Source organism: Puma concolor, chromosome B2 (assembly GCF_028749965.1).
Source record: "Puma concolor isolate L17-30 chromosome B2, mPumCon1.1.hap2, whole genome shotgun sequence".
NCBI classification, from domain to species: Eukaryota; Metazoa; Chordata; class Mammalia; order Carnivora; family Felidae; genus Puma; species Puma concolor.
In genome coordinates, this window is record NC_141671.1 from 279,572 (window position 1) to 300,109 (window position 20,538).

At 50.9% G+C, this 20,538-nt stretch overlaps 2 protein-coding genes across 2 annotated transcripts; one reads left to right on the top strand and one right to left on the bottom strand.

Moving 5' to 3' along the window:
- The first annotated feature begins 3,422 nt into the window (after window positions 1-3,422).
- On the top strand, window positions 3,423-5,555 carry UBD (ubiquitin like modifier D). Its single transcript, XM_086705979.1, is given in 3 exon segments — window positions 3,423-3,803; window positions 3,805-3,897; window positions 5,544-5,555. Coding segments are annotated over 3 exon segments (486 nt in total).
- An 11,650-nt stretch (window positions 5,556-17,205) lies between these two features.
- On the bottom strand, window positions 17,206-19,585 carry OR10C1 (olfactory receptor family 10 subfamily C member 1). The gene is given in 3 exon segments (XM_025917170.2): window positions 17,206-17,260; window positions 19,034-19,426; window positions 19,428-19,585. Coding segments are annotated over 3 exon segments (606 nt in total).
- Window positions 19,586-20,538: the final 953 nt, after the last annotated feature.

The window sequence follows — 20,538 nt, forward strand, 5'->3', positions numbered from 1 at the left end:
CTCCTGGAGTTCCTGAAATCTTGTAAGTCCTCATGCCGTTGGTAAATATCAAGTATTTACTGCACCAGACAGATGCCCACGAAGTGCTGAAGATACAGGTCAGTCAAGACACAGTCATGGTCCCCAAGATTCCTACTGTTTAGTGGGGGTGACAGACAAGTAAGCAGGTGGTCTTATTGCTGGAGAAGCTTGTTCCGAGGGGCTCAAGGAAGGCGTATGATTGGATAGAGGATGGGCCCATGGCCCAGCATAGGAAGGGAGTTAGAGAGGGCTTCCTGGAGGAGGTGCTGCGCACAGGTTGATCTGTTTAAATCCCTGAGGCCGAGGGGCGGGCCAGAAGGAAAGGCATGCTCCCTGACCTGGTGTCGGGGCATCTGCAGGGAACGCGGACGGTGCACGGGCGCAGCTAGACCGGCAGGTCCGCGGCTCGACAGACTCTGTTCCTCGTCCTGGGCCCCCCTGCAGGAGCTTTTCCGAGAAAGGAGACATGGGCCCCAACATGGTGTAGCCTGCCCAGGCGGGAAGGGCTGAGAGGGAAGCATGAGAAGCCGCGAATGCTAAGCAGCTTTCAACACCTGATCTCTGTCCGGGTGTGAGGTCCAGGTGTGAGGAGCGGAGGGGCTCAGACGAGGGGTCCCGTCCCGAGGCCAAGGTGGGAGGAGGGGTGGGCTCAGACTAGGGGTCCAGTCTGGAGGCCAAGGTGGGAGGAGGGGAGGGACTCAGACCAGGGGTCCGGTCCGAGGCCAAGGTGGGAGGAGGGGAGGGGCTCAGATGCTTTGCGCAAACACGACGGGAGATGGCTTCCCGGCTTCTTTCTAACCTCTTCTTGCAGCGCTGGCTCCAGCCTCCCGCAACCTGATCCGGTGTTTTCTGCTCGGCTACTGCTGACGCTTCAGGATGCCCGGATCCTATTGGACGCCGGATGCAGGTGCAGCCCTGCAGGCGGATGGTCTCAATCCTCCTCCAATTTTATTGACCAGTAAGAGCTTCAAGGAGAACAACATGATTTAAGTTGAGTTTTTAAAAATATTTGGTTGGTCTTGGATCCCATGACCCTACACAGGCGCTTCTGTAAATCCAAGTTCTGCAGGTTGGAGACTCCTGCGGTAAAATGGGACCATTTCGCATCTCTCCGTGAGTGAATGGCCACTAAAAGTACAGCAAAAAAGATGGTAACTTGACATATTTAGGGAATTTTTATTTGGAAAACATTGGGAGTACTTTTAATAAATGGTGTTTTGAGAACGGCTCTTGTGGCACTGTCCTGAGTTTGGGAGAGGGTAGTGGTTCCTTTGGGATGTTAGGAGGATCAGAGTAGTCAAGTCAATTCCCTGAGGGCACACAGCCTGTGCACGCCCTCTTTGTCTCAATCCAAATCCTCCCTGCAGAGCCAGGGAGGAAGCAACAGCTTCCTGGGAGATTCTGGGAGGTCACAGCGCATAGGGAGTAGGTAATGTCCAGCGGAAAGGTGGGGAAACAGTGCTGTGATGTGACAGCGGATGTGCGGTGTTCTGGTGTGCGGAAGGTGGGCTCAGCACTTGATTGTTGGTCTAGGATTGTTTTAAGTACTGGATTTGGCTTGCAGGTTCTGGGGCAGGATAGGAAGAAGGTTAGAGAGCTCACGACCCAGGAACCTAAAGTTCTTTGTGAAGAACATTTTATGAACAGTTTTCTGAGCCTGGAAGAACTTAGAAATTCTGTCCAATCGTCTCATGTTAAGGCTGGAAAACAAACATCTGAGGAGGTGAACGCACCTGCTGGAGCGCACGTAGCAGGTGGCGCCCTGGGACTGCAGCCTTGTCTTCCATCCATGCAGGAGACTCATCCTGTGTCTTCTGGAGACCTGGTTCCCTCTGCCAGCCTGGTGTGAACAGGCTGCTCTGGTCACATCACTCCTCACCGACCCTGGCCAGCCTTTCCGGGTCCAGAGGTCAGGACCAGGGGTGTGGTTGTGAAGCAGGGAGAATTCTCAACAGAGAAGGACCATCCTGTGTTTGGAACAGGAGGGTAGATGCTTTGGCAGAGAACAAAGTGCTTGATCAGACAGTATTCTTTGTTTACCGACTCCACTGTAGCAAAAGTGAAAGAAAATTCATGAGATCATTTGAGAACAAAGGGTACAGACACAGTGGTTCAGGCAGCAGATTTCCAACCCAGCCTATGCATATAAGCTGGACACAAGGCTCTTTTTCCTCAGCCTCCTGCTTCTGGTCCCTTGACTGCAGACATGGCATCTGGTGCTTCCTGCCTCTGTATGAGTTGGGGCTTGATGGTGGGGTTGGGGAGAGATGGGGCGGGAGGGGGCTTAGGAGTGCAGGAGGGATGGAGCTGGGAGGAGCTGGGAAGCCATCTTGCAGGCATGCACCAGGCACGATATCTACCGAGGTGAAGGAAGATTCTGGAAATAGAAGAGGTTCACTTGACTCCTGGGTTCTCTTCTGTGTCAGATCTGACAGGCTGCTTAGGGGAGGGTGGTGGGAGGTATGAGTGGGCCTTGTGCTCAACGGGGCTGCCAAGATTTGAAAACATGCAAGCCCTTTGACTCTTATTGTGTTTAGGGGTCCTGGGCTCTTAAACTTCCTTCTCCTCCCAGAAGAGCAGTTCACAAAACTCATTTATCCCCAGCTGTTAAAGACCTGATACATTATCTTGTAAAGAGTATGTGCACCGTGAAGAGAGCTAGGATAAGAGCTTGGCACGGAGGGGCCCCAGTCCAGTGAAGAAATGTCTGTGGCATCCAGACTGGGAAGATGAGTTTGAGTGGAGCAGGAGGGAGGGCCTCCCAGGCTTGCTGATAAGGACACAGGGTAAGCTTGCCCAGTTTTAGATTATTCAAGTAGGACTCAGACCTGGCCCTACCTCCTGTGAGTGAGGCCCTAGTCTAATTACAGGAGGAGATCGTATTCTACAACAGGCATATGTAAAAACACAGGAAATACAGATGAACAAGGCACATAACACACTGAGTTATTATTATAAGGCCATGGGACATTTAAAAAATGAAACAATTGTACAGAGAATAGGCATCCTAGCCAGGGTTTCCTTGTAAGGTAGTCCTGGAGGGCAGTGCTGGGAGTAACCCCTGAGGCCACCAAGTCTTGGGAATTCTCCTGGGAGTTGTTTTTAGAGTCTGGTATATATCTTTGGATGCTTTGTAATTGTATCTAGTTCTGACCTTTGACAAACTACATAGATAGGAGGGAGGCAAGTAATGTGGGAAACCATCAATGACGTTGGGATGAAGAAGAGGTATGGCTATAAAGGAATATGATTGATTTTCTTGAGTTCTAAGCTGGAAATTCCAAACAAGAAGTTCCAAGACAGGGAGGGCCACAGCTTGTTGTGAAGGAGCTGGAGGGCCAGCCGGGTGGGTCAGAGAGGGGACAAGTGGTGCAAAGGCTGCAGGCATTCCAGTCACCTTAATGCCGGGTCGCTTGGCTTTCATTGTCCAGGTGGAGGTCTGTTCTGAGGAATGGGCATCAATGACCCTCACTGCTAACTTGGACAACAGAGTGAAGAAGATCACTGAATATGTCTGGGCTCAGACCAACGTTCCTGTGCAGGACCAGGTCCTTCTGCTGGGATCCAAGACTCTCAAGCCCCAGAGAAAGCTGTCATCTTATGGCATCGACAGGCAGACGACCATCCACCTCACTCTAAAGGTGGTGAAGCCCAGTGACGAGTAGCTGTCCCTGTTTCTGGTGGAGATTGGTGATGAGGGGCAGAGGCACCTCCTCCAGGTGCGAAGGTCCAGTTCGGTGGCCCAGGTGAGACAGATGATTGAGAGCAAGATGGCTGTAGTGCCTGCCTGAGAAACAGACTGTGGTTTGCAACGGCAAGAAGCTGGAAGACGGGAAGACCATGGGGGAGTATGGCATCAAAAGGGGCGGTTTAGGGGTGCCTGGGTGGCTCAGTCGGTTAAGCGTCTGACTTCAGCTCAGGTCATGATCTCGCGGTCCGTGGGTTCGAGCTCCGTGTCGGGCTCTGTGCTGACAGCTCGGAGCCTGGAGCCTGTTTCGGATTCTGTGTCTCCCTCTTTCTCTGACCCTCCCCTGTTCATGCTTTCTCTCTGTCTCAAAAATAAATAAAAATGTTAAAAAAAAATTTAAAAAAAGGGGGCAGTTCACTCCTCATGACGACCTACTGTATCTGGTGGGGGGGGGGGGTGACCGCATCATGGGTGGGTGATCCAGGAGCAGAAGAGCTACTGCTAGCCCTTACTCACCACCCACATCCTTTGATGATTTCCCCAAATTAATGGGAAAGATAGAGAAGATGTGGGGTTAAGTGGGGAGGAAGGGCTGCAGAAAAACTCTGCTTTCTAATTCCCACCTTCCTGGATCTCACATAATTGATTAGGTGGCAAGATTTTGCATGTGACTCCAGCAGAACATAAATCTTTAAGGCACTGTAGAGACAGCATCAAAGCCAGCTTGCAATTGAATCTTTCCCTGGCCCCCTCCGATTTATAGAGACACTGCTGTTTCCTCTTTTGTCCAGCAAGTTAGTGTAAGTTTTAGATTGGGATCCATGTTCTACTAATTTCTGTGTTTCCATCGATATGTTTCATCTGTAATATCACACCATATGCTGAACCAAACTGAATTTCTACTTACAGAGAACACTGAAATGATTCATCATAAATGAAGTACTCTGATGTGATTACAATCTTGTTAATAAAGAATTTAGAAATTCAAATTAAAGTATATCCTGTGTCCCTATTTAAAGCTGTTTGGTATGAAATGTCACCTGGCACTGTGTCCCTTCTTACTCTTTACGTTCGGTAACCAAACTGTTCTCATTTCTGGGGAAGATGGTGAGCATGGGAAAATATTTTCCCCAGGACCCAGAGGTTTTGTGTCTCCAGTGGGAGGTCCTTGGGGCAGGGGTTTCTGGAAGGTGTGGTCTGCCTCCATCACCGTCACCGGCCCTCTCCGGGGAGCGCGGAGCCCTTTCCTCCACCTCCTCCGCTCACTCACTCCCTGTCCCCCTGTCCCCCTGTCCCGCTGCTCGGTACACTTAGGGGTCCAATGCTCCTGGTGGGCATTAGGTTGGTCTGGTTTCCCCAAGATGGGCAACCGGGATCCTGTTTTCGGACGGGGTCTCCTGAGGGTAGAGTCTACGATTTCCCGGTCAATTTGGGGGCCTCCCTGACGCCAGACAGCGTGGGGTCTTTTCATGGTGTGCCGTCCGAGTGGGAGCGGGTGGACGTGACCCGTCCGGTGATACCTGACCCTGGCAAGGGCGGTCACAGTGCCCCGAGGATGGGGAATGTCCTCCCCCAATCCTGCCTTCTCTCTGCCTCCGCCCGAAGGCCACTCTCCCCTGCCTGAACCGTGAAAACGGGGATGGAGGGACTGCCCCGAACACTCCCGGACCTCAGGGGCTCAGGATCGCCCCGCCCCGTCCGACCTTGGGCACTTGCAGGTTCGCACACGGAACCCGCAGACCGCCTTCCCGGTGGCCATCCCCACCCCCGGGCCCGCCCCCTCCCCAGACTCCCCAGGGCTTCCTCGCCGCCCCCTCACTTCCTCCTTCCCCAGCGTGGACACTAGCGGGTTGAGGGCCGGCTGGACCGCCCGGTAGGAGCAAAGCGAACCCGGTGGTAGAGGCGCGGGCGGCCTGCGGGTGGAGGGGGGCGGCGGGCGGGGCACACGCACCCACGAGGTTCCTGCCTGCGTGCGGTACGGGTGCGGGAAAGCGGGGAGGGGCGGGGAGGGGGACGAGGGAGGCGGGGGGGGGGGGGGGGAGTGGGGAGGGGCGGGAAGGGGCGGGGGGGGAGAGTGGGGAGGGGCGGGAAGGGGCGGGGGCGCCGCGGGGAGGGGCGCGGGGAGCTGGGGAGGTGCAGCGGGCGGGGCCGGCGGTCTCGTGTCACGCCTGCCCCCGCCCCTCCCGCGTCCCGCACGGTCGCCGCCAGCTGGGGGCACGCGGGCACAGTCGCGCAAAGCGGCCGCACAGGGGCGCCACGCTCGCGGTGAAGCCCGCATCCAGCAGCGCCGGTGACACCTGAGGTCGCACGCGTGCGCGTGCGTCTGCAGGTGCAGGTCGCGCACCGGCGGTTGCACGAGCGTCCGGTAGCCCTCCGGGGTCGGGACGACGCGGGGAGGGGGGGGCGACCCCGCAGGAGGAAGGGCTCCCGCGCTGTGGCTGCGCTGACAGGGGAGCCCCCGGGGTGTTGGGGGTGGGGCCTCCACGCGCGAGGTGACGCGGTGGCTGCACGAGGACATCCCGGCGCGCGGAGCCCGGTGGTGAGCGCCATAGTGTGGGAGGCGAGCCTTGGTGCCCTTTAGCTGGTGTGTTTGCCACCAGCTTCCTGGAAGAAAGAACCTCACTCACTGGACACACAGGGTCGGAAAGGTGACATTGTCCCAGGGTCATAGCTAGTGAGTGACCGTGTGGGACTTGTGGCCTGTCTCATTTCCCAGTTGCTGCTTTTCAGCTGCTTCCCTGGGTTACCCCGCTTCTGAAAGGGCTCCTAAGAGCCAGAGTGGAAATCCGACTTCCTCCCGACTGACAGTTCTCCAGGATCCCGTGGATCTGATCTCCCTCCCGTATGACAGTTCTTCAGGATCCTGTGGATCTGAACTCCCTCCTGTATGACAGTTCTCCAGGATTCTGTGGATCTGAACTCCCTCCCGTACGACAGTTCTCTAGGGGGGTGTGGATCTGAACTCCCTCCTGTATGACAGTTCCCCAGGATCCTGTGGATCTGAACTCCCTCCTGTATGACAGTTCTCCAGGATTCTGTGGATCTGAACTCCCTCCCGTATGACAGTTCTTGAGGATGGTGTGGATCTGACCTCCTTCCCGTTCCACAGTTCTCTAGGGTGGTGTGGATCTGAACTCCCTCCCGTACGACAGTTCTCTAGGGTGGTGTGGATCTGAACTCCCTCCCGTACGGCAGTTCCCCAGGATCCTGTGGTTCTTCTCCTTTTTCACATTGATTGATTTGCGGATATTGAGCTAGCCTGCATTCCAGGAATAAATCCCACTTGGTCGTGGTGAATAATTCTTTTAATGTATTGTGGATCTGGTTGGCTAGTATCTTGTTGAGGATTTTTGCATCTGTGTTCATCAGGGAAATTGGTCTATAGTTCTCCTTTTTTAGTGGGGTCTTTATCTGGTTTTGTAACCAAGGTAATGCTGGCTTCATAGAAAGAGTTTGGAAGTTTTCCTTCTATTTCTATTTTTTGTAACAGTTTCAAGACACTAGGTGTTAATTCTTCTTTAAATGTTTGGTAGAATTCCCCTGGAAAGCCATCCAGCCCTGGAGTCTTGTTTTTCTGGAAGATTTTTGATTGCTAATTTGATTCCTTTACTGGTTATGGGTGTGTTCAAGTTTTCTATTTCCTCCTGTTTTGGTTTTGGTAGTTTATATGTTTACAGGAATGTGTCCATTTCTTCCAGATTGCCCAGTTTATTGGTGTCTAATTCTCATAATATTCTCTTATTATTGTTTGTATTTCCACTGTGTTGGTTGTGATCTCTCCTGTTTCATTTCTGATTTTATTTGTATGGGTCCTTTCCTTTTTCTTTTTGATCAAACTTACTAGGGGTTAGAAAAGTTCTCCAGATATTTGAAGACAAATCCCCCCCCCCCCCCCCCCGCCCCAGTCTCCCTCTCCTTCTTGGAAAATCTGTAGTGCCTAAGAATAAGTGCAATACCCCAGACCTGGTATAGGTAGATTAGACTTATTTATCACCATTTATCACCTTCTTTCTTTCAGGGGCTCTGCTTCTGTTAATACAGCCATTAACTGCTGACTCCTGAGTGCTAATCTGTGGTGAATCTCTCTTCTGGGCTCCAATGTTCATGCCCCTCCTGCTTCTATCTGGTGTGATTATCGTGCTTTACCAGTCTTTAAACCACAAGCCCTGTGTCAGGATCACAACACCAAGCTAGAAGTCGGGAGAGCCGGGTCCCACCAGACATAATAGCCTTTGGCCCATTTGACTGGCTGATGTGGAGAAGTCACACATTTCTCTTTGCCTGCCTCAGGGTTTTCATGTAGCTAGATGACCTCTAGGGCTCCTGGCTTATCCCCCTGGCTCTGACTGCAAGAAGTACTTTTCTTTTTTTTTTTTTTTTTTTTTTTAAATTTTTTTTCCCAACGTTTATTTATTTTTGGGACAGAGAGAGACAGAGCATGAACGGGGGAGGGGCAGAGAGAGAGGGAGGCACAGAATCGGAAACAGGCTCCAGGCTCCGAGCCATCAGCCCAGAGCCTGACGCGGGGCTCGAACTCACGGACCGCGAGATCGTGACCTGGCTGAAGTCGGACGCTTAACCGACTGCGCCACCCAGGCGCCCCAAGAAGTACTTTTCAAACAAATGAAAAGGGGACATAGAAGCCTTTCAATCCTGAAAAGTGGTGCTGAATCACATTTCCCAATGGTGCAGAAACCACAGCGGTTGAGGTGATGGCTAAAAGGTGCACATAAATCTTTCTTTGGCATGTTTCCTGACAGGTATTGTTATATAGGTAACTCACTGCAAACTTCATATTGACTGTTCCTAATTTAAAAATCATAATCCCCTGATTTTTTAGTTTTTCACGAAAAGAACCCCCCCCCCCCCGCCCCCAACAGAACATCATGTTTTTATCCTCATTAGGCAGAACAGGTATTCGTGTGATTAAGAACGAGGGTTGGTGTGTCAGACTGCCTGAGCTTCCGTCCAGGCTCTGCCATTTCCTAGCCCAGCAGTCTAATGTGTCTGTGGCCCAGTGTCCTCACTTGAGAGTAGAATTGGTGAAGCAGGTTAAACATGTAAAGCTCCTGGAACAGTGCGTGGCACAGAATAGGTGTTTGGTAAATGCTCACTCTTACAGGCCCTATTTCCTAAGTCGGGAAGGTGTTCAGAGAGGTCTGCACCAGGTAGTGGGGAGAACTGCTATGTGAGTTTATGTCTCTGGGCTTCATTCTGCCAGTTAGGCAATAGTCCTAACTGTAGACTAAGATAGGAGGGTGGTTGAGGTTAAATCACTGGCCCAAGGTCACACTGTTGGTAAATACTTACCAGGATTTCAACCCAAAATCCCACCAATTCTGAGAACCTTGGTGTTTTGTTTTTTTTTTTTAATTTATTTAAACAAGCCAGGCTCTCATTTACTAAGGCTGTGGCAGATAAAAGTGCACACGAATCCTGATCCTGATCTCAAGATAATTTTGTAGTGCTGGGGTCATATTGGAGATGTGTTCAGGTGGCAGATCACATTCAGGCTTATGGCCCAATGGTGCTAGAGGTGTTGTTCTAAAAAGTCAAATTTTTCTTAAACATCTTTTAAATGTTTACTTTTGAGAGAGAGAGACCAGGGAGGGGGAATTTAGTGGGGGAGGGGCAAAGAGAGAGGGAGACACAGAATCTGAAGCAGGCTCCAGGCTCTGTGCTGATGGCTCAGAACCTGATGTGGGGTCGAACTCACAAACCACAAGATCATGACCTGAACCAAAGTCGGATGGTCAACTGACTGAGCCACCCAGGCACCCCTAATATTCCAGTTTTTTTTAAAAAAATTGTAATGTTTATTGTGCTCTCTTGCAGCCACCTTACTTAGTATCATGCTTATGGGAGTCGTCCACACTGTGTAAGTCATTCCTCTTACTGCTGGTTATTCCACTGTATGGAAATCCTGCTTTTATAAAATCTGCTTTCCTATTGGAGGACTTTGGGAGAGTTTCCAGTTCTTGGCCGTTAGACTAGTTGCTGCTATATTTTGATTGATTTAGGAAGTAAGGATTAGCTGACGGATGAGAAGGTGGTGAGGGCTTGTCCTGCTCAATGAAGCTGTCAACCGTAGGAAGGTGGTGAAGGGTTGTGTGCAGTTGTGGGGTGAAGAAGAATATGGATATATGCCTGCTTTTCTGGATCATCATGGAGAAATCAGCAGGCAGACAGTGATGTGCAGAGAAGCATTTACTTTTGCTATTACTGTTACTATATTTATTGGAGCATGGAGCATCCAAAGAAGTAAAACTGCCCTCATCCCTGTCCCTCCTGTCACACCTACTAGAACCACATTCCTGATCCATGCAATTTGCATGGATTCCCCCTTCCCTTTGTGAAATTTAATAAGGGAAAACCTCACTAAGGTGGAGTGAGGCTGAGGCTGGCAGGGGACACTCCCATGCTGTACCGCTTGATGTTAATTATCGGAAGAATTACCAATCATGGACTCCAATAGGAGGATTACTTGACAGGAGGGAATCATCATTACAGGGAAACGTGTGTGGTGGGGTGTATGCGGGATAAGCGGTAAGAAAGAGGGTCATTTGTGTGTGTGTGCGTGTGTGTGTGTTGGAAAGGAACACTCAGTTTTGAGAAAATTAGGAGAAAATATTAAGTAATTGGTATTTTGAAATACTTCTTTGAGAGTTTTGGCAATAAGAAAAGGAAAGATTGCAAGACTGTCATTTAGAATAAATGGATTTAGGGCAAAATTTTTGACTTTTTTTCTCTTCCCCTTTAAATGGACTTTTTTTTTTTTTTTTTTTTTTTTTTTTTTTTTTTTTTTTAGAGCAGGGCTAAGTTCACAGCAAAATTGAGCAGAAAGTACAAAGACTTCGCATATACCTCCTGCCCCCACACGCATTGCCTTCACGCATGATCAATACTACACCAGACCGTACGTTTGTTACCACTGATGGACCTGCACATCATAATCTCCAAAGTCCACAGTGCACAGCGGGGCTCACTTTGTGTCCATTCCGTGGGTTTGTCATAATCTGCCAAGTCCACGGTGCACTGCGGGGCTCACTTTGTGTCCATTCCGTGGGTTTTGACAAATGTGTAATGACTTGTAGCTACCACTATAGCATCATACAGATGAGTTTCACTGCCCTACACATCCTCTGTCTGCCTCTTCATCCCTCCCTCCTCCAGTCCCTGCCACCACTGATCTTTTTCTTTCTCTTTTTTAAAAAAAGAGTTATTCCTCATAATGAGGTGGTAAGTATGCCCTGCTGAACCCCTGTGGTCTTCCAGGACCCCTCCAGAGACAAAGCAACCCTTTCTTCTTTTCTAACATTTGATGAAAGTTGATTGAGCCTCTGGAGGCACCCTCCCCCCCGCCCCCCCCCCCCCCACAAGTAGGTCCTTCTGGTTATCTTGTCTCTTGCCTCAACCAACCTTAACCAACCTTAAAATTCCCGTGTGAGTCTTTTATTATGTAAATTACTGTGCTTTTACTTTTCTGCCATTATTCTGGTTTAACTCTCTTATGAATTTAATTGGTGACCACTTTAATGATTGTGTGATCTCTCTGCAAATGTAGGATGGAGTACAGAGCCAGAGACTAATTTTGGCTACGGTTGACATCAAGATTGATGTTCCTCCAAGAGGAAACCAAATGTTAATTTGCAGTCAAATTGCATGCAGACATGGGGTCATCAGAGTGATGGGGACAGTGCTGAGGGAGAGGAATCCAAAATAGAATCTGGTATTAATGGGACACCTGCAGAATCAGGGTAATGAGACTCCAGTCTCAGCTTGTCTTAACTTGGTCCGTTGGTGACCTCATCTGTTAAGGGAACAGAATTTCCCTCCCTTGTCCATCTGAAGGAGTGGCTGAGGATAAATTAGATATTTGGATTGCCTTTCTCAAAAAGCACTATTGATGTTTAACAATTGGCCGTCCTTGTAGACACGAGTCACGATAGAAGGGAGTTATTTGCAGTTCTGGGCAACAGGCAGCAGGACAGAGTGGCCGGTTTGCTGTGGGACCAGCTCCCGCGCCCGCTGCTCTCAGTGCCCCCTCCTGCACCCCGCCCCCTCGTGCCGGTGTCCTGAGCTTCTGTCAGGTCGCTGCGCCCCGCCTGCTCGCAGCCCACCCGGTGTCACGCATGAGAAACTGCACGGGCGGCGGTGGCCCGGGGTGATACTCAGGGCCGTGGCCAGGCCCGGGACCCAAGCCCTAGGCTCCTGGTGGGAGCTGGCAGAGGCGCCCCCTCCTTTCTCGGTGGGGTTCGCCGAGGGAGGATCTGGAGGTGCATAGGGTTGAGCAGGATCCGCTCCTGCGGATTTTCCGTGGTTTCCGTTTCCGTTTCCGGGTACCTGCTCACCGTCAGGGGTCACCGTTTCCGGGGGCTTGCTGGCTGTCAGAGTCACCGTTTCTGGGATCTGCTTCCCGTCGGGGGGTCACCGTGTCCAGGGACCTGCTGGTAGTCGGGGGTCACCATTTCCTGGGACCTGCTCGCCATTGGGCGTCACCGTCTCCGGGAATCTTCTGGCCGTCGGGGGTCACCGTGTCCCGGGACCTGCTGGCCGTCAGGGGTCACCGTTTCTGAGGACCAGCTTGCTGTCAAGCACACACGGGGGGCGCAGGTAGGGTGTCTGGGAATCGGGCCTGTGCCCCCCTGTCCTTTCAGATGTGTTGCAGCCTCCGCAGGAGCTCGGGTGACCCCAGAGCAGGGACCTGGTCCCTGGCGCTGGGTCCCCTGGATTATGTGGGAGCAGACGTGCAGCTGGGGCGCCGGCGGGGCAGGGGGTGGGTGGGGTGGGGACCCTTTTACAGTTTCCTCCTCCAACTTGCGCTGTTTCCTACGGTTTCGCGCCCCCTCCCTAGTGGCTCACGGATCACCTGCTCTGCCTCATGGGTGAGGTTAGGGAGGGGTCCAGGCATTGGGGATGGAACTTTCTCTGACTTTCTTCAGGGTGTGTCCTTAGGGCCAGAGGTGGTGGAGTGCCGATTAGAAATTTAGCCAAGAAGGGGCAGTTTGGTCACACGCAGAGGAAGGGCATGTGGTGGTGGCCCACCCACCTGTGGGCACCTGACGGCTCAGCTCAAGAGAGGCAGGAAGTGCTGAGCTGTGGGTTTGGTGGCCTCCTGCAAAGTCAGAGGTTGGGAGGCCACCGCCTGGTCCCTGGCCCGGGCCTGGACTGCCCTTGCCTCCTTGTGCACCAGCTACAACGTTCAGTAAACTGCTTCAGGGGAAGAAGAAAGTTCGTTTTAAACTTGTGGCTACCGGAAGCCAGCATTTCTCCCTAGGGGCGAATGACCCCACAGGCTGTCTGTGGGACTTGGGTTAAAGCTACTGTTTACAGATACTTGTACTTCAGCGTTCTGACTCCTGACCCCTCAGGAGCACGCCAATTCCTGCCCAAGTGTCGGGATTTGGGGACCCTGTGCCAGCGTGTGGCCCAGACACAACAGTGTCTTCTCCAGTGTTGGAGGGCGGGTCTGGGTTCTGAAATCCTGTAGCAACTGTCCCTTGAGCTAAGGTCTAGCAAAGGGGTTTCAGAAAGTGAGCTGGGTTTTACCCACAGAATTCCTGGTTTAGTGGGTCTGCGGCAGCACCCGAGGGGTTAAAATTCTATGTTCCTGGGCGATGCTGTTGCTGCTGGTGCACACTGCATTTTGAGAACCACTGTCAGGTACCATGAAAGGCCAGCAGGGTTGTGCTATAGCCCCCGGACTGCAGATTCCCACCCCATTAAGATAAACTGTGCTCAGGCTGCAGAACAGTGGGGTCTGTCACCTGCTCCCTGGGGGGGGGGGGCTCAGGGAGGGGCTAGCAAATGAGGGGAGGCAGGTCTGTCCCCAGGAGGCATCCTATTCTTTTTACATTTATTTTTAATGTTTAAATTTTGGTTTCCAGTGTAGTTACCATACAGTGTAATGTTAGCGTCAGGTGTAAATATACTGATCCATCACATACACACAACAACCAGTGCTCATCACAACAGATGCCCTCCTTAATGCCCATCAATCACCCCACCCCCCTCCCACCACCCCTCCAGCAGGCCTCAGTCTGTTCTCTCTAGAGTTTAGATTTGTTTCTTGGTTTTCCTCTTTCCCCACTCCCCGTGTGTGATTTGTATCTCAAATTCCACATACAAGTGAAATGATATGGTATCTCTCTTTCTCTGCCTGACTTATATCCCATAGCATAAAACCCTCCATTTCCACCCGTGTTGCTGCAAATGACACAATTTCATTCTTCTTGATTGCTGAGTAATACTCCATTGTATATATATATACCATGTATTTACCTGTTCATCCGTTGTTGGACACTGGGCTGTTTCTAGTGTTTGGCTACTGTTGATAGCCTGCTATAAACATTATGGTGCATGTGTCCTCTCAAATTAGTATTTTCATATAATTTGCTCTGCCCATTTTAAATTGGATTGTTTTTTGGGTGTTCAGTTTTGTAAGTTTTTTATGTATTTTTGAATCGCTCTATCAGATATGTCATTTGTGATGAGGGAGCTAAGGCAAGCTGACACCCTGGACAACCCCCCCCCCCCGACCCCCCCCCCCCCCGCAAGTGGGATGTGTGGCATTCCTCAGGCTCTCCTGGCTGCCCAGGAACAAAGGGGAAAACAAATGGTAACTAGAGATTGCAGTCCTGCAGGATGTGAGTCTACATCAGTTTACAAATGTCTTAGTAAATTACAAGAAAAGGCAATCTTATCCGTTGTCTAATCTCCAGAAACCTATAGACTCCATTTCCTGGAGCCCCAACATCACCCTCTCCTCCACAGTGATGTGGGAACAAAGGCAGAAGGAAATGGCAGGTAGAACTAAGTTTCCTTATAACCTGCAGCCCATTGGCAGATACTTGAGGCTGGCAGAGTAAACCATCCCTCCAGGAACCCCGTACTGTCTTAATGCTAATACTTTGCTAGAGAGAAAAACCACCCTACCTTGACAATAGCTAGGCCTCCGGTGTCCTGTGAGTCTGCTTCGGCTTATGAAAGTCTCACTGGAAACTTCCCCTAGACTTTACTGCCTATGGGTCCCATCCCCATGCTTTAATAAAACCACCTTTTTGCACCAAAGACATCTTAAAAATTCTTTCTTGGCCATCAGCTCCAAAACCCTGAACCCCACCATTACCCCCACACTGCATCATTTGCAAATATCTTCTCTCATTCTGTCAGTTGCCTTTTAGTTTTGCTGATTGTTTCCTTCGCTGTGCAGAAGCTTTTTATTTTGATGAGGTCCCAGGAGTTCATTTTTACTTTTATTTCCCTTGCCTCCAGAGACGTGTTGAGTAAGAAGTTGCTGAGGCTGAGGTCAAAGAGGTTTTTGCCTGCTTTCTCCTCAAGGATTTTGATGGCTTCCTGTCTTACACTGAGGCGCTTCATCCATTTTGAGTTTATTTTTGTGTCTGGTGTAAGAAAGTGGTCCAGGTTTATTCTTCTATATGTCGCTGTCCAGTTTCCCCAGTACTATTTGCTGAAGAGGGTGTCTTTATTCCATTGGGTATTCTTTCCTGCTTTGTCAAAGATTAGTGGGTCATATGTTTGTGGGTCCATTTCTGGGCTCTCTATTCTGTCCCATTGATCTGAGTGTCTGTTTTTGTAGGTATCCTGTTGTTGACTGGGGCACAAGGTCGGACTTACACACCTTTCCACCTGTGAGACCCTTCCGTTTTGCATTTGGCCTGTCTGCCATCATTCCCTGGCCCTGTGTGGATTCCAAGTCCTGTGACGCCTTGCTGTTAGAACGCTCCCTCAAGCTGTAAATGATAAAGGACTCAAGTAATGTACTTTCTCGGAAACTCCTAAAGCAAGAAATCATCTGTGATCTGAAGGGAAGAGCTTTTATGAGTCTTTATGGGCGCGTTTCAGGCATCTGGTCAGGCAGTTGTGTTACTGTTTTTGGTGCACTAGTTTGCAAAGCTGTGTGTGGCTGGGGCTGGCTTCTAGCAGACAAGGAGCTGACGGTCCTGGGTGAGACAAGGTGCCTTGGCCGAGGCTTTCTGGGTCCCATGCTGGCTGCCTCCACACAGCTGGAGCACATGATGAGCGTGGACCAGACAGGCCAGGCGGAGAGCACACTGCATCCTGGGAGCCGCGATCATTTGCCCTCTTAGCGCCACGGCATTGGAGGAAGGTAGATGTGGGTCACTAAAGGTCCCTTCATCCTCTCTGTTCCCTTTCTTCTGGTGAACCAGGCTTGTCTGCCCTCTTGCTGGAAATATCTTTGTAAATAAACAGAAACTTTTCCACTTGACTTGTTTTAGATCCAGCGTCATAGTTTTGAATTTAGAAACGTGCTACCTATTTTGACTGGTCTCTATGGCAACCAAGTGACCATGCTTATATTTGGCTGGGATTACCATAGTTCAAGATCACTTGGTAGGGATGGTGGACAAGAAGCATTGAACATAATCTTTTTGGTTCTTTGTAAGAAAATCAGCCACAAGAAAGAGAAACTCCTGGGGTGTAGAAGAGTGGGGCTGAGCCTGGAGCAAGGCCCATGTGGTTCATTGAGGAAGTTGAAAACCAGAGACATGATGGGAGCAGAACGTGGCAGGTCCTGAGAGTCATCTGTGGCACGGTGTGGGTGGCAGCCAGGTCTTCCATCTTAACCCAGGGTTTTCCCCACTCAGCAGGCTCTGTGCTGTGATTTGCATGCAGGCCTTGTTCCTGAAAGGCTTTAATGTGCCTTCCGTGAACTGCACAAAATAAGGCTGAGGTAGACCGAACAAAGAAAATGGTGGAATAGAAAATACTGTTACAGAACCAGGCTGTGACTCAGGTGGAAAAACCAAGCAGCACTCAGAGATCTTGGTGGATTGGAGATTTATTTAACATCGGCGGGCTCAGAGGAGACCGTTTCTCCAAAGATCTGAGCTACGAATGAAGGGGGGGAAGGGTAATTTATAGTCGTCAGCTTCTATATCTGTGGGGGTTTTCGTGTGTGCGACAAACAGGACAAGAAGAACCTGGAAGAGGGGTCTCTAAGTCAGAGACCAGAGCTTGTTTTAGTCTCATCGGCCATCTTGTGGTGTAAGACTTTATTCATTTCTCCAACATTACCCACTTTGATGCCTTAAAAAAAACTTTCACTAGGCATCACCTTTCAGTTTTACAGGTTGGTACTCTTGGAAAGCTAAGATACGGGCTGTAGTTTGGCAAGCAACAGTGTTTTCAATAAAATGTACCAGGGTATTTAGTATACAGGGGCCGATGGTCACAAGGAAAATTATAGAAAGAAGGGGCCCTGCCAGCGAAGGGAGCCAGGATGCCCAGTCTGTGAGATCCCATCCTCTCCATTGACTGATGTTTTCCTGTTGTCTACGTTGAATTCTTTCCTTGAGTTCCTTAACCTTAGTCCTGACTCTTCCTGATTGGTTTACAAAATAGCAACATTCCTCCCCCAGAAAGATGCAAGTCCCTCCTTTTTCTGAAGTGAAGAGGTCAAGGGCTTGCCTATTTTGGAGGAACACTGCTGCCAGGGAGTTGATTTGGCTTTGTTAGGTTACCAGGGAGTCTGCCATCTGTTCCGTGGCCAGTTTGTTGGTGCAGTCTCTATTAGCCCAACAGCAAGCAGCAAGATCAGGGCGATGACACCAGTAAGGGGCAAGGGCTGGCAGAGTTGCATCCGAACCCCTGGGCTCAGTCCACACATTGATTCCTCAAGCTTCTGCCATGTGCAGGCCAGCCAGCTTCCGGGGTGTGGCTGGAGCAGGGGTGGAGGTCTCAGGGGCCAGTGTCTTTTTGAGGGTCAGTTTAAGCGGTTGACTGGATCTTGATCACTGCCAGGTTGAGGGTTCCTCTGAGTTGGCCTTCTTAACTCTGGGCTTCTCAGCCCCTGCTCTGATGACCCGGAGGAGAGCCTCTTGGTACCGGCGGATCTGGACTGACATCTGGAGGGTGCCTGTGCCTGGCCAAGGGTGCAATCTGGTCGCTGGTCCTTGTCAGGGAGGGTTCTCTGGGTCCAGGAGGGGAGGAGAGACAGACGGGGGAGGAGTTTCAAGCTCAGGGGCAGTGGGGAGGGAGCCCGGTGAGTCATAAAGTGGCGGAAAGAGGGGATCTTCCTCTGGATTTCTTGCAAACACTAGGGGAGTGGTGGGTTGCTTCTTTGGCTTCTTGGGTGAGCCTCCACATAAAGTGGCTAAAACCTTTGCCTGGCTCTGTTTGCTAATGATGAATCACACCCAAGGCAGGGGATTTTGGGCAATTTCAAGCCAGGAGTCAATGTATGGAAATTGATCAGGGTGGCCTGGGTTCCCAGTGACTATTAGCCAAACCCACAGTACTATTTGAGTATCTAATGTCCCTTCTAGGAGCCATCCTACATTGAATAGGGGCCATTCTAGTTCGCAAAAGATCCTTAACTTCCTGGGTGTCATTTTCACCCTGTAATCGTCTGAAAATCCCTTTTTAAAATTTTTGAGTATGACCTCTAAAATCGTAGGCTTACTCTGTTTTGATCCCATTATTAATTCCTTTCTTGTGTTTGGTGTTGCAAAGACAGACAAAGGGAGGGTATCCCCTCAGATGAGAGGACCAATCAGATACTCCTCTGGTCGCGTTCCCGAGGGAAACTTTAGGTGAGGTTTGGCCTTAGCAGACTCAGCTTTGTGACTTGTGGTCGGAATCTGACCTGATACCACCTTAGACCTTATACTCTTACCATGACACAGGAGAGCCCATTCAGACTCTGTAAATTTTGGGGGACTTTAAGGGTGCCCGTCCGTGGAGCTACAGACTCGAATTCGACTGGCAAGCCTGGCCGAGCCGCACATTCAACACACACACACCAGAGGTTATTATATTTCCTTCCACAGTATTCCTACCTGTGAGACTTCTGAAGTCTCGGGGAGTGATCAGGTCCCCCTTCCACTCTTGCGAGTGGGCCAGACTAGATTGGGCTCCAGCCTTACCAGTTCTGATGTCGGGTCCAGGTCCTCACCTGCCAAGTCTCCTTGAGTCCGGTGGGAGTGGCGGAGCAGGGGCCGGCCCCAGGCAACCGAGAAGGAGTCTGCCGAAATTCAGGCAAGGTGGGCCCTCTCTCTTGTGATCCTTCATTCCCTCACTGCCTCGCTGTTCTCCCAAGCCAGTGGCAACAATAGACCAGCGCAATTGGGTTTCCCAGTCAGGGAACCAAGTATGTTTCGCAACCAGTCTGGAACGCTGGTGGAAAAACCAAGCAGCACTTGGAGAACTTGGTGGATTGGAGATTTATTTAACACCGACGGGCTCAGAGGAGACCGTTTCTCCAAAGATCTGAGCGCTGAATGCAAGTGGGAAGGGTAATTTATAGTTGTCATCTTCCATATCTGTGGTGGGTTTTTGCACCTGGCAAACAGGGCAAGAAGAACCCGGAAGTGTAGGCTGGCGTCGGGGCTGCAGAAGGGCAGGGAGAAGATGAAGGAGGTGTGGCTCAGGCCCAGCATCGCTCCACAGGCCCACGCGGCCCCTGTCAGCTGGAGGCACACCCTGTGGCTCAGCAGGAGTGGGTAGCCAAGGGGTTTGCAGATGGCTGCGTAGCAGTCATAGGCTGTGGCCACCAGGAGACAGCACTCCGTGGCCCTGAGGAAGAGGAAGAAGAACATGTGGAGAGTGCAGCCCATGTGGGGCACGTGGCGCTGGCCTGTGAGGAGGCGGTGGGGCAGCAGGGGCAGGGTGACCGATGTGGTGCTAATCTCCAGGGCTGACAGCACGCGCAGGAAGCAGTACATGGGGGCTGCAGGTGGTGTCAGCCGACACCACGACTACTATGAATAGGTCGTTGGCCACGGTGAGCAGGTAGACGCCCAGGAAGAGGAAGAAGAGCCAGCCCTGCAGGTGGGCCAGGTGGGAGAAGCCCACGGGGATGAACTTGGCCACCAGGGAGGCGTTCGTGCCCATCCTGCTCACAGCCCAGGGCAGGGGCAGCCACGGAATCGTGACGTGGACACAGGTGGCCTCTGGATGCCCGTTCTCCCAGTGTCCCTGGCCTTTGGGGCAGCACTCCCTTGCCCACGTCAGCCTTGCTCCCTTTGGAGGGCTCAGTGCTGCCAGCCTGGATGGCTAAACTCACCTCTGCAGGTGCCTGCGTTTGGTGGGACCCACGCGGTCCTGCCTCAGCTTCCCCAGGGCTGAGTGCTGAGCCTGCCACCCAGCCCTTCCTCCTGTTTCGTGGGGCTTGAGGGCAGGCGTCCTCCTCCTCAAAGCCAGAATTTGTTCTGTCGGGACCTTCCCCTGTGTTCTTCTCCCACTTGGGTCCTTCTCTTTCTTTTTCTTTCCTTCTTTCACTTGGTTTCTCTTTACTTTCCTCTCAGTGTGTATCGTCTCTGACCCAATTTTCACCTCTTCTAGAAATTTTTCCAGCTCTCTTTTCGGTTACCAGATCCACTCACCTCCTCTTTCTCTCTCTCTTATTTTTTCTTTATCATTTTGCCTTTAAACAAATTTCATGCTTTGCAAGGAGAGGAAGGGAATTTGAGAGGCCATCTCCTTCAAACTCCTGGAGACAGGTAAATGGCTATCCCAACAAGTGAGGGGCTCCCTAGTTTAAAAAGGTGCCCAGGAAGGAGATAAGAAGGTCTTCTTGGTTGTTTATTTCTGCATTTGACAGCCTCTAAAACTCACCCCGTTATACCATAGCACATCCTCAGGTCCCTAAGCCACACACATAAAGTCCACAAACTCGCACACTAACATTAAATTTCTAAATACAGCACAGAAAAATAAATAGCCCAATATTTTCACGCTCTAGGTGCATCTAAGGTCAAAAATAAATCATGTTTACACAATGCAAGTATCACTACAAATAACAATGAAAGTGAAAACACATTTAACATAAAAATATAAACGCCAGA